At 58.6% G+C, this 13,235-nt stretch overlaps 1 protein-coding gene and 1 long non-coding RNA gene across 11 annotated transcripts; one reads left to right on the forward strand and one right to left on the reverse strand.

Moving 5' to 3' along the window:
* Positions 1-1,323: 1,323 nt before the first annotated feature.
* Positions 1,324-12,236, reverse strand: SNX20 (sorting nexin 20). Of its 10 annotated transcripts, none has more exons than XM_016147586.2 (6): positions 12,117-12,236; positions 11,117-11,242; positions 8,933-10,884; positions 7,598-7,749; positions 5,644-6,324; positions 1,324-1,561 (listed from the first exon to the last, which is right to left on the reverse strand). In XM_016147586.2, exons 3-5 carry the CDS (start codon positions 9,060-9,062, stop codon positions 5,656-5,658), a joined length of 951 nt encoding a protein of 316 aa, XP_016003072.1. In that variant the 5' UTR covers positions 9,063-10,884; positions 11,117-11,242; positions 12,117-12,236; the 3' UTR covers positions 1,324-1,561; positions 5,644-5,655. The 10 variants fall into 10 exon arrangements, with proteins under 10 accessions (XP_016003072.1, XP_016003074.1, XP_016003073.1 ...); XM_016147588.2 differs by lacking the exon at positions 1,324-1,561 and having other exon boundaries at positions 4,631-6,324; positions 8,933-9,071; positions 10,808-10,884; XM_016147587.2 differs by lacking the exon at positions 1,324-1,561 and having other exon boundaries at positions 4,631-6,324; positions 8,933-9,286; positions 10,808-10,884.
* LOC118611328 lies at positions 2,489-4,535 on the forward strand. The gene is made up of 2 exons (XR_004954187.1): positions 2,489-4,020; positions 4,139-4,535. It is a non-coding gene; the product is annotated as an uncharacterized LOC118611328 (long non-coding RNA).
* Positions 12,237-13,235: the final 999 nt, after the last annotated feature.

Consider the following 13,235-nt stretch of genomic DNA (forward strand, 5'->3'; position numbering starts at 1 on the left):
ACCACAAGGCAACACAGACTGGGGCCAGAAGCCTCGGATTCAAATTCCGAGTGCTCGCAGGCCTTAGTGCATAATCATCGGGTTCACGGTTCCTGCATCCATTCGTTGTTTTAGTGAAATAGTTTCATTGCGAAGTCCAACATACAAGAGGACTGCAGGAAATGGAAGTGTGCCAACTTAAATTATGACAAAGCAAGTGCCCCGTAACCACGGCGCGGGACTAGAACACCGCGCATTCCGCGGAGGCCCCTCCCTCGCCCGGAAGTAAAAGCCACTCTCTGGGCCTTCATGGCGACCTTCTCCGCTCTTCCTTCTTGCAGGAGCTCTGCCGTCTACTGCTGTTCAGTTTCTCTGCTTCTCGAACTTTCTTAAATTGCAGTCGTACAAGCTGTGTACCCCTCTGCTTCTGGCTGCTTTCAGTCCCGCTGGTGAGATTCGTCCACCTCGTTGTACGTTTGTGCTCTGGGCGGCGTGATACTCCCACGTGTGAACTGGCTGTTTTCCCCTTGATGGGCACCGGGTTGTCTCCAGTTGGCCAGTGGTGTGGGCAGTGGCCTTGCCGAGATGCTGGCACGCGCCTTTTGGTGAACGTTCGCCTGCCATCTGCAGAGTAGATTCCTAAGAGTGGGGCATCGGGTCCCCACCCAGAAGTTCACGTCCAGCCTCTGCAGACGGTGCCACGTGGTTTTCCTAAGCGGCGGCTGTACCAAGTCACGGCCTGACAAACAAGGCGTGTGGAGTTCGCCTTTCTGCCTCCTCCCGTTCTCTCTCTCTCTCTTTCTCTCTCTCTCTTCCTTCCAACCCACGGGCCACCAAGTCTGGGGCTGCAGCCCTGGGCACCCTTTCCCTTCGCCCAATTCCGTCCTAGGCAGATGGATGGGAAGCCCCTGGCCCCAGCTGGGTCCTCAAAAGGTCGGGGGTGGGGTCTGGGGAGGAACGAGGCACTTGATCCTGGAAAGCGATGTGGCAGGGGCTCTGGGGGCGCCCGTGCCCCCCACATTGGGGAAAAGGCCTCTTTCCCATATTGAGGGAGGCTTAATCAAGCCCCTTCTTTTTTTCCAAGAACCTGCAGGTCACCACGCGGGCAGCCCCGGGGCGATTTTTGCTCCAGGAGGCTCGGCGCCCTGACTATTTTTAAGCGCCCCATTTTGTCAGCCGCGGGTTTCGCTCGCCCGCGGAGGTGGAGCGGGCGCGGGGAAGAGACCTCCGTCCGCCTCCTGCGGCCTCTGGGCTGCGGGAAGAGGATGGGGGAGCGGAAACCGAGGAGGAGCCATCCTGAACCCCAAGCTGGGGTTCCAGGGGTGGGGGGGGGTGGGGAAACAGCACTGGCGGGGGCGGGGCGGTTCAGGAGTCAGCGAAGCATCAGCGCTTTCCCGGCAGTGGTCTTTGTAGCGTTATTTCAAAGCCTTTGAAGAGTTTTCCAGTCTTGTTTTCTTTTGCGGGGACGTGCTGGGTTCCCTACGGTCCCGCGCGGCCCGCGACGCCAGCGCCGCAGCGCCATCTGCTGGCCCCCTTCTGAATCGCAGGACTAGAGCCTGGGAGCCGCCTCGCGCCTGAAGTGCTGGGCCGAAAACGGAGAAAGGAACAACTTTATAACCTAAGTACAATGGGAACGACCAGGAAACCCATGAACAGTGTTCACACGTCCCAGGAGCAAGAATATGCACCTTAAACCACGGACGACACTTCCATCCAACACACTGGACAGTAGCTTTAAAACGCTAACATCCGGTGTCACGGAAGTGTCAAGGACAGGGGCGTCTCATACCCAGCTGGTGGGGCGTCTCATACCCAGCCTCTCTGGAGAGAGAGAAGTGAATGTTGTCGAAGTCGCTAGATTACGGTTCAGAAGCAGCGCCGTTAAGAACTGCCTTAAGCATGAGCAGATATGAAACGGACGCCGTGTCAAGGCGTTTGCCGTTCGTTCGCAGCTTTGTTTGCTGCGTAAGGGACACATGGAGCGTTACAAAAGGTGAAAACACCCAGGGCGCATACGCTAGGACACAATGGAACCGGGAAGGGCAGCGTGGAAGAGCAGCATACGCCGCAGGCACACGCCCGTGGCCGGCATCCAATCCTGCTTCGTGCTCGGCCCGGTGCTCTGATGGCGAATGCGTCGTCGGTGGTGGGTGCATTTGTCTAGACCCGTGGGATGTACGACACCAAGAGGACCCTCATGTAAGCTAGGGACCTCGGGTGACCGACAGTGATGGGTCAGTGCAGGTTCATCAGTACCAAACGCACCACGGTGGCGGGCGATGTCGATACTGGGGTGGTTGTGCGCGTGTGGGGGTGGGGACGTATGGGACATCTCTGTACCTTCTTCTTAAATTTTTTTGCGAACCTAAAACTGCTCTTAAAAAAAAATCTATTCATTTTAGAAAGCAGGATGCCAAGACCCGTTTCCGTTGTAGGCTGTGTGAGCTAATTGTGGTTGGGGTGGGGAGGGGGGGTGGTCCTGCCCGGGTTCCTGAGGAGAGGACATGCGGGTGTTTCCTGCATGTCGCAGGCGCCCTGGAGGGGGTCCTCTGCGGTCGCTGAGAAGAGGGCGTGTGAGCTGGGAGCTGCTGCAGCCATCTTGTCACCGCCAGGAGGAGAGTGAGCAGGCAGCTGAGAAAGCGAAAGTGGAAGCGAGCCGGAGAGACTAGCGGCAAGCTCGGCGTCTTTGCATCCAACCTGGCTTCACGCTGGTCTGTTCCCGGGCTCGTCCGATCATAAAGTCCTCCCTCGTCGGATCGGCCTGGCTTTCTGTCGTCTGTGTCCAAGAGGCTTCGCGTGCCCGGAGCGCAGGCCCCCAGCGCCCTCGCTTGGCAGGGAGCCCGTTGCTGGGGACGGGCGACGGCATGGGCACGGCTTGCCAGGCTTCTGTCGGCCAGCGCCCAGGCCTCGCTCTCTGTGCACAGCCAACGTAGGGGCTGCCTCCTTTCCGGGCCTGGTCCTGGGTCCCCAGGGACGGAGGGGGGTCCTGCCGCAGGGTTGTGTTTCTGCTCTCCCTCTGCCTAAACTCCTCTCCGCGTGCCGCTGTGGCCGCCTCCTTGGCCTGCCCTGTGGCTCCCTTAAACGCCTCCTCCCCTGGGGAGCCCTCCTTGACCATATGGCTGGACAGGACCATTCTGTCCCAGCTTCCCCTTACTCTGTGAGCAGTTCCCTTTCATGCTTCACCTCCACAAGGACAGGGACTGAGTCTGTCCTCACCGCTGTGTCCTCAGCTCTTCACAAGGTCTGCCATGGGGTAGGAGCATCAGTAATTGTTGCTTACTGAGAAGACTAGAACACTCACGGATGGACGGCTAGGCCGGTGCTGACCGGAAGGGCGGGGCTCTGTGCAGGGCCTGGGGGGAGGGGCGTCTTCTTGCTTGTAACGGGGGACACAGTGACAGCAACTAGGGGATGTGCTGCAGGTTCGGGCTTTGGCTGATCCAGAGCTCTCCCTCCATTTGGGAGTCTCACCTGGGATCAGGTCGGATAACCGCTCTGGGTCACAGCGGGCAGGAGGGAGAAGCTGCAGCCTGGGTACCACCTGCCAACTGGGGTGTCGAAAGCCAAGCACATCAATCCAACCCCCAAGCTGGCCCATGACTGAGGGTCTGGAGAGCGAGCAGAGCTGCATACAGGGCTTGGGGACGGGGGACTAGGGCCAGGGGCAGGGAGGGAGGCACCAGACAGTCAGGGGGCTTGCACTGGCCACATCAGATGACGCGGGCCACGTGATCAGAAAGGTCCCCTCGCAGTCCTTCTGAGAAAATCACGGAGACGTCTCAGCTTGGTGACAACAAACGTCTATCACTTGCTTCTGTCCCTCTTTAACAAGGACCTCTGGCGGCCTCAGGCTCAAGGCCTGTTTCCCATGAAGGCCCCGTGAGGCGCAATCGCGGGACAGGTTTCATTGTGTTTGTCTTTATAGCTACCTTCTAATTATAGCGAAGTGATTCTGATTTTTCCATTTAGGGTCGTAACAGGAAGTTTCTTTTGCACATAAATTTCCGTGAGTAAAAGGAGACTGCTGGAAGGAAATGGCAGGTGGGTGATGGAAAAGGCGGAGGGAGGAGCGCGCCTGGGTGGGAGGAGGGTTCCAGAAGGCCACTCTGGAGCCCAGGAGAGGCTGGCTGGGGACGCATCTGAGCCCCGCCCTCCCCAGCAGGTGGAATTGGACCGGTTTTGCAGCTTGGAGCCCAGGCCAAGCCGCTGCTGTGGGGCATTACAAGCCAAGGGTGCACAGGTGCGGGGGCGGGGGGGGGGGCTGGAGCCCAACCTGAGCCGAGCTCCCAGGCTGGGCCGGCTGCCAGCCTCTGCCAGGGCCTCCGTCATGGCTCTGCTCCCCGAGTCTGGCCGGGCCCTTGGACCAGCCGGGATCGTTCGGTCTGCCCCGCCTGCCGGATCGCGTGGCTTTGATGTGGCCGCCCCAGCTCTGGTCCTGCGCTGCTGTGTCCATGCCGTGGGTTTACCCCACGCTGACCGTTGCATCAGGGGCTAACTCTGCTCGCCCAGTCTGTTGCCCAAATCGCCTATTAAACTCCCCACGCCGGGCATCCGTTTGTTCTTAGTGAATATCTGGTGTGTCTTTTAGTTGACAGCATTTTACATTTGACGAAATCTCTTGTAAGATCAGTGCGATCGTCCCTGTTACACATAGGGTTGTAGCGCTTTTATTTTTCCATTTAACGCTTTTAATTTTCATGAAGCCCCAAAGGTCCCATTCCAAGTGTCCTTCCCCCGGAGCAAACGGAGAGACTTAAAGGCTTTCTTTGTCCCAAGGTGTCAGTCAGTCAGTCCGCTGCTAACCTCCAGGACAGAGCTGACGGGCCACCACAGGGGTGGCCACGCAATGTCACTGCTGATCACACCCCGGTGTGGTCCAGCGAATGCTTGTCCGTGGGTCACCCCTTGGCTGAGCCAGCTCCCCACACAGGCCAACGCGGCACCCCACATCGAGGTTCCCAAGTCACAGCCTCTTCAATTTTCCCTGCTAAGCTCAGCCAGAGGTTTAGGTCTTCAGGGACTTCCAGCCTCAAACACGTGTTGGGCCCAAACCTGTACCAGCATGACACAGGGAGGCCATTCGAGGGACAGTTGCTTTATAAATGAAAACCCACCTTGAGGCCTTGAGTTCTAGCACCCTGAACTGCGCGGGTTTAAAATGCCTGCGGCACAGACTCTCAGGGCAAGGTGGCTTGTGGCTCAGTGTCCTCCCACCCTCCAAAAGATGACAGGTGCCCTACTCTGGGGGCAAAGCTGGCTTTGAGGAGCAGGAGGCAAACTTTCCCTAAGAGGGAAGAGCCAGGATACTATGGTTAACGGGTGGGAATATCTGCTATTTGCTCAGATCGCAACTTCGAACGGGGAGAGCTGGGGCGAGGCCTTCGCGAGGACACGCGCTAAGCTGCGTTCGCCTCCAGCTACCTGCAAACACACGCGTGAGACCGACCCCGCTCTCCGGTGTCTTGGCAGCTGCGTTTGTGGTTTTGAGACGAAGTTGGCCTGGCAGCTAAGGGCCACAAGCACCTCTGTTCAACCAGCCCCGGGAAACGGAGGTCCAGGGGAGGGGCTCGTGTCCCAGGTGGTCAACCAGTTAGAACCAAAGCGCACCCCAAGTGAACCCCTAGCTGCTCACAGAGCAATGGCGACTGCGCATGTGCAGCTCACCTGCGGGGGCGGCTAGCACAGGTATTCGCGGACCGTCAGTTCCTTCAGGGTGAAGCCGCGCGGCGTGGGCTTGCGGAGCTGGCTCTCCTCCAGCTTCTCCTGCAGCGACACGAAGTCCTTGCCCAGCACGTAGGCCAGGCCGATCATGGCGTCCAGCAGGGGCACGTAGTAGCGATGTCCCTCGAGGCCCCGCAGGTGCTCCAGGGCCCTCTCGCCCGCGGCGAAGGCCTCCACGGGCCGCTCGAGCTCCCGGTGGCACACCAGCATGGCGCAGAGGGCAGGGACCATCGTCGCGGGGCAGTGGCCCGTCAGCTTCTCCTGCAGGGGGATCACGTGCACCAGGATGTCCAGGGCCTTGGTGTACTGCCCGGCCCGCAGGCAGCCGAAGGCCTCCCTGAGCTCGGGCCACGTCAGGAAGTCGATGAACTCGCGGGAGCGGCGCACGCAGCGGATGGCGTAGAGCAGGCTCAGGTACTCCTTGAAGGCCAGCTTGCGCTCCGCGATCATCTCCTGGGTGAAGTTCCCCACCAGGCGCTTCTTGGGGAAGGCAACGTCTTCGATCTCCTCCCCGAACGTCTTCAGGAGGTTCTTCTGGAGCCTCTCGAAGTCTGAATAGCGACGGTGCAGGATGGCTTTGTTGCTGTCAAAACTCCCCGTCTGGATGACGACGATTTCGTACATCTGCAGTGCAGAGAGAGAGAGAGAGAGAGAGAGAGAGAGAGAGAGAGAGAGCGCCTTTGACGACAACCTAACAGAGGGTTTGAACTGACAGAGAGAGCCCGGAAGGAAAAATAATGATGATCGTAATTTAAAGCGCGCCCCAAAATGGGTCGTTGTTATATGCAATTCTGTTTTAAATTGCCATCAGCATTGGCTAAGCTGTAAAAGTGGATCATGATAACAGTGAACCCAAGAATAACAAGGACAGTGACGGGGAGGCATTTCTGGGGAGAAGGGGCACAGGCAGGGGCCCGGCAGGGGGCCCGGGGCGCTCCCGGCTTTATACCATCAAAACAGGGCCTCAGGTCCTGGAAGAGAGGAGCTGGGGGTAGATCTTGGTCTCCACGCTTGGCAGATAGTTTTGGGTGCTATGCTGCCAGTGATGTTATAGGGTAAGAAAATTATTCCTTTTCAGCTCTCTTTCAAGAGAATTCTGATTGAGGGTACAGACCGCCTGGGTCATGACTGCAGCCCCACTGCGCTCTAGCTGTGTGGTCTTACGTAGGTAAATTGACCTCTCTGAGCCTTGCTTTTCTCATCCATAAAACGAGGATGGTAATGGCGCCTCCCTGGCGGGGCGAGGATGCAGTGAGATCCTGCGGTAAACGCATGACGCGGGCAGCACGCGGTGTCCGCGTTAATTAGCCCCAGTCCCCCAAAAGATGGAGTGTGGCCCTTCTGTAGCCGATAAGATCTCCCCCAATACAGGCTCAAATTCCACTTCCGGAAATAGAACGGGCCCCCGGGCACAGAGCTCTCCGCGCGTCTCCAGCTGGAGCTTAACGGCGGCGCTTAGCTGTCCTGGCATTTACTGGTTCTGATCACCTTTTCTCTATGCCGTGTGATACGGCTTTTCCATCTAAGGTCTTTTTCTTTGAAATTTAGTGTCTCGTTTTTTTTTTTAAGTGGGCCGATTTAAAGGAAAAAAAAAACCTAGGTAAATAATAATGTAAATGATACAGGGATATGGCGGGAATGGTTTAGGGACACAGATGACATGGGATTGAGCGGGGCTGGTTCCTGCTCAGCGCCAGGGACCGCGAGTCACGCATCTGCAGTGCCCACAGTCCCTAGCACAGTGCCGAGCACGACATCTCGCACTTTGCCCGTCTTCCCGGGACAGCTCTGCAGAGTGAGAGCGCGGGGACCCCCTCCTCCGCTGGGACAGCCGAGCCCCGCCCAGACCCGGAAGGGGGCGGTGCCTGGCGTGACGTCATGCGCTGGCCCCGCCTACCACGAACTTGGAGACCTTCCTCTCCTCGATGCTGGCCGAAGCGATCTCGAAGAGCAGCTTGACCGGCTTCCAGCAGCGCTTCTCGTTCCTCCAGTAGTCCTGCAGCTCCCGCGTGGTCATGCCGGAGTTGGGGCTCGGGCCGCCGTCGGCGTCTGCAAGGGCGGCAGCCTTGAGGACAGGCACCGGGTCGGGGCGCTTGCGGGGCGAGGGCCCGGGGACATGGCTGGGTCTGGCTGGGACATCGGGAGCCGGTAGCCCCGTGAATAACACCCGCCTCCCCGCTCCCGCCATTTATGGGCCCCGCTGGGCATCAGCTCCATCCCTGTGCCCAGCCTGGCCGAATCCGTCCTGCCGTCCCGGAATAGCCCGCCGTCCCCAAGTGGTTTCGATGGTAAAATGCAGCGTGTTTGTGTTGCGTTGTCCACTTTCGGTCTGTGGATTGACCGCTGTGAAACCCCATGTCCCTGGGCACATGTCAGCCGGCGGTAGAGGGAGCTTTGAGGATGCCGGGCTCCGGGCTCAGCACTGGGGGCCCCTCCCGGCCCCCTCACCTCATTGCCCACAAGCCATAGTGCATTTTACTTCAAGGGATATGGGTCTCAGGAGCCCTTGTGCAACGTGTCTTTTGAGACCCAACCCTCATGTCACTTCAACTGTCCCGTGGCATTACAGTAAGAGCTGCACACCTCGTCCCCATAGCCCTTTCTGTGACATCTCAAATTATTTTGTTCATAGCTCTGTTCTCCTGCTAAACTCGAGGGCCAGCATGGGGTTTGATTTGTTCCTGTTTCCCTAGCACCCTGCATGGGGCTGGGGACAGAGCAGGTGTTTAGTGGGCATATCTCCAAAGGATTGCATCAGTGAGTCAATGACTGAGTGGCGATTTGCTCCAGGAGATGGCACTGTAGTGGACGCCGTGGACCCTCCCACTGGCTTCCTGGGACCCTGGCCCTGAGGTCTTTCCTGGGCCCTCAGCTGATGAAGGATGGGACTGGCAGACCATAGCCCAGCCTCCTTGCTTCTCGGTTGGGATGACTGTGTGAGATGTTTTGTACAGGCCCCCAGGGGACCCCCGTTGGGACAGGGTACACCCCCTTTACCCACACCCCGTGTGGCTTCCTGCCCTTGCTCTCCTCGCTTTCCCCCTGCCCTGCCATTTCTCCTGGGATCATCTTGCAAGAGATAAACCACTTGCCCCAGATCCCCCTTTCAGCATCTACTTGGGGATAACCCAAGCCAAGAGAGCTGCCCTCTGTGGCATCTGCTGAAGTTCCCAATGACCTCCAATCTCTGTCCCCCCACCCCGCCCCGCCAAGCCCCAGGCCTCCAGCCCACCAAAGTCCTCTTCAGGTCCTGGACGTGGGAGGTCTGGTCCGGTGGCTGATGCTTCCTGCTCGGTCCCTGCTGTGCACTGGGCTCTGAGCCCCATCCATCTGGGGCTCCCAGGGTGCCCGGCACTTGCCATGCTCCAAGGCTGCCGGGGGACGAGAGAGAACAGTGAGCACCCACTCGAGTTAGGGTTCCGGGGGGGGGGTCCTGGGTCATAGCCCCCTCTGCTGAGCCCTCCACTGCCCACCTAGCTGTCCGCCCAGCTGCCAGAGGCTAAGCCAGGGTCTGGCCCTTGGCTGGATCGATTAGGCTGAGGAGGTCTTTCCGTTATTGTCAGGGTCCTTTGATCATCGAGTCGCTCTGAATTTTAAATGAGGTGACTTCAAGCAAAGGCAATGGCTTTAGTGATTACTTGGGAGAAGGACGCTGGGCTGTCCAGAAAAAGTCCTCAGACTCCATTTTCTATGTAAAAGGGCACTCAGTGTCCAGAGCAGGAATAGCAGTATGCGTCCTCCTCGTCTGTCTCTGTCACTAAGCCAACGACAACTCCTTACGCCCACTTCATACGCGCCCAGGTCCTTCCCACCCACTTGTCTTATTTAACACCCACAGAAGTGTATCATGACTCCCAGGAACTAATGAGGAAACCGAGGTTTAGCCCAAGGTCACATGGCTGCTGAACGTCACACGCTTGTGACGTGCCAGACACTCCACACGCAGTACCCACCGTCTCGCTTACCCTGAATCTGTGTGCTATTCGAGTTTTGCATCTGCATTTTATGATAAAGGAACTGAGACTTGGAGCGTTCGCGCATTCACGGGCGAGCAGCGTAGGGACGCGCAGGCTGGCCTGCCTTCGAAATCCTCCCCGTGCTCGGGAGGGCAGGCGCCAGGGCCCCGGGGTTCAGTTTCTGCCGTAACTTCGTGACCCAGAGAAGCGAAAGGGATGACCTGGCGCCTGGCCGGTTACCTAACTTCTCTGTGCCTCAGTTTCCTGTAAAGGGGCGCGAGAACAGAACCCGCCCTGGCGTCCGGGCGAAGCAGCAGCTCAGGGCCCCGCACGCACCAGATGCCACATCACAGTCCCTCTTATTTCCTCTCACATGACAGGTGCTGTGAGAAATAGTTGAGAAATAAGGGACTCTAAATCGAGGTGTACGTTGGAATGGAGTTTTAAATGTCCGAGACGAATTAGAAAGAGGAACAATTACAACAGCAGCTCAGATGGACTGAGTAGCTGGGGCACTGCTTGGGCACAGAAACTCAGAATAAGGAGGGTGCAAGGGACCCGCCCCCTTCCTGGCAGGGCCTGCGGGGTCCCCCTGTCGTGTCTGCTGGACCCTACACGTGAAACATGGGGTGGAGCTGGACTGGAACTCGGGTCTGTCTGAACCCCTATGCTGCCTGCAGCTCAGACAGTCCCAGCTATGTCCCGGGTGTGGCCCGAGCCCGTCCCCATTGCAGTGGAGAGGGCCTCCTGGAGCCAGCCTGGCCTGGGGGGAGGTGAGGTCACCCGGGACCAGGGGCCCATGCTTCCAGGGGGCGGCCGTTGCCGTGGCACGTGAACGGAGCCCTGGGGGCGGCTCTCAGGGACCCTCCGTCCAGCGTCCCCTTTGATAGGTGGGAAACTGAGGCACAGAGCGGGGGCGTAGCTGGCCCAGGGCTGCACATGCTTGAGCGTGCTGGAGCTTGCATCGCTCATTCCTGTCCCATCCCTCCTCAAGGAGCCAGGCCTCTGTCCGGCCACCGTGGGTCCATTACTTAATGTCCCCAGACCCTGGTTTCTCCATCTGAGACGTCTGTCTTGCCGACAAGAAGCTGGCCGGCTCTATCCCAGGAGGTGCTCAGGCAGAATAGCGAGTGGTCTACACACTCCCTTACCTAATGGACTCTGAGGGCTGCGGTTCTCAGGGCCCAGGCCCTCCTGCGGGCACTTCCAGGCACCCGACTCGGTTCACCTGTAAAATGGGGGATGGTGAGTGGCACTGGCCTCAGGGGTCTCAGCCCCTCCAGCTCTGCCGTCCTGGTCAGGCAGCGGGTGACAGGGTGGTGTTTACCCAGATGCCCTGTGAGGAGACGCCGGGGACACTGGCCTGGGCTGGACATTCTAGCAAAGGCCTGGGAAAGCCGCGCATGCACCCAGGGCTTCAGACGAAAATGACGTTCCGCAGCCAGAGCTGATGCCCTTACCTGCCTCCTAGGGGCCCGGCTGGCGGTCCCCCATTAAGGAGGAGTGGGAAGGAGAAAGTCGTGCATTGGGGCACCCACGGCGTCTTAGGCAGCGTCCTGTTCCTCGCTAGGCCTCATTTTGTCCATCTGTGAAATGGGGAAAGCAATCCTGTCACTAAAAATCTCTTTCGGGGCTAGCTACACATGGGGTTTTGTGGGCCCTTGCCTCCCCTCTGCACACCCCGTATAGCAGAGATTTCTAGACTTTACAACAATCCTATAGGCGTTGGTGTGATTGGCTCAGATGCCTGTACTTGGCCCGAGGGACAGCGTCCTCCCGGCCCTGCTGCCATCCAGCTCCTGTGCAGTCATTCTGCCCCTTCCCTCCCTCTCGCTGAGCCTCCAAGGGCTGCCGCTGCGTCCAGCCCTCCGAAGGGCACACAAGGCCACCTTCGGAGCCCACGCTAGCTTTCCGAGGTGGCTGCGGAGTACTGTCCACTGAGGGTGCGACCCCAGGGCAGTGGAATAAAGCACCCTGGCTCGACCTGGGAGACAGGGATCCCTGGACTCTGGAGGGGCACGCTCCCAGATGCGAGGGTGTCGCGGAAACTCCTCAGGGACGGTGGGGCTTGGGGCTCGGAAAAGCAGAGTTTTCTGGCTCCCAACATAACGGAGTCCAACCCAGCAGGGCTCGGGGTGGGGCCCGGGCTCTGCGTTTTGCACAAGTGCCCCAGGACTGTACCGACGTGGGGTTCCCTGGCACGATGCTTTGAGAGATGCAGGTGTGATGACTTGGTTCCCAGGTTCAGGGCTGCAGAAGCTGTGGTCCTTCGAAAGGGATCACGGCCCTAGGGAGCTGAGGAGCGGCTTCCTGCCCTAAGGGAGCCCCACGGACAGGGGCGGCCGCCAGCCCTTCTCCATTCCACCCTTCCCCCCACAGGGTCTGAGGCTGGGTCACACCAGGGTGGGGCTCTGGCCACAGGCAGGCAGAGGCCCCCTAAGCTTGGGAGACAGCACTGACCTCTGACTTGAGGTGGGGGGCATGTCACATTGCCCCCTTCAGCTCCCCGGGGAGTGGCTGCCGGTTCTCTAAGTTCCTCCGTCTGAAAACAGGAAATAGGCTGTGTGATCTGTTCCTGGTCGCCTCAGCCCATTGGCTGGTGAAAGATAACACACTGAACCCAACTGAGAGGCAGCTTGGGGCTGCCGGGCAGGGCCAGGTGGGTTTGGGGCCAAGCTGGACAGCTCTAGCCCCGAGGGAACGAGGTGGACCTCAGGTCCCACAGCCTTGCAGTGGCCTGGCTGTCCCTCAGAGTCCTTGACAGTCTCTGGCCTTTGGCCGTTAGCTCCCAAAGCTCTTCAGCATTCATTATCCTAACGTGTGAGCTAGGCATGACCAGCCCTCCTCAGAGCTGGTGGACCAGAGCCAGAGGGGGATGTGGAAGGCCCCGTTTGGTGTCTCTCTGACAGAGAGTACCAGGGAAACCAGACCTCTGGGCGCTGATGTGATTCATGGCCACCGGCATTGTGGCCTTGGGGGCAGGAGGCTGGGCCAGGACGAACAGCAGCGCCCCTCCAGCCACCCCCCCCAGAAGGCCACCATACGTCTTTTCCAGCTGTGATGCCCGTCCCCACCCCCATTGGAGGCAGTCACAGCCCGTATTCTGACGAGGGTCATGTCCCCGTGACCACCTCCGAACAGACCCCAGAATAACAGTGTTTCTCTTCACTCGTTTTTGAATTTTCTATCAATTGAATCATACTGAACTATTTTTTTATGCTTTGGGGTCTTGTTTCTTTTGACATTGCTGTGAATAAGAATCTCTGACTTGTGTATAATTGGAGTTGTTTCATTTTTATTGTTATATATATATGTATATAATGATGTAGTCAAATAACTGCTGTGTGAATGAATGAACGAATGAATGAATGAGTGGGCGATGGAGAGCGCGGGCTCGGGGCTGCGGCTCAGGCCTGACTCACCGCGGCAGGCCACCTGGGCAGGCCACCTGGGCAGGCCACCGCCCCTCTTCGAATCTGTTTCCCTAATTGCAACGTGAGATCAAATCAAGGATCTTCCTAGCACCGCTGGCCAAATAACTGATTCGACAGGCTTGGGACCCCAACACCGAGACGCTTT

Source organism: Rousettus aegyptiacus, unplaced genomic scaffold (genome assembly GCF_014176215.1).
Source record: "Rousettus aegyptiacus isolate mRouAeg1 unplaced genomic scaffold, mRouAeg1.p scaffold_m13_p_14, whole genome shotgun sequence".
NCBI classification, from domain to species: Eukaryota; Metazoa; Chordata; class Mammalia; order Chiroptera; family Pteropodidae; genus Rousettus; species Rousettus aegyptiacus.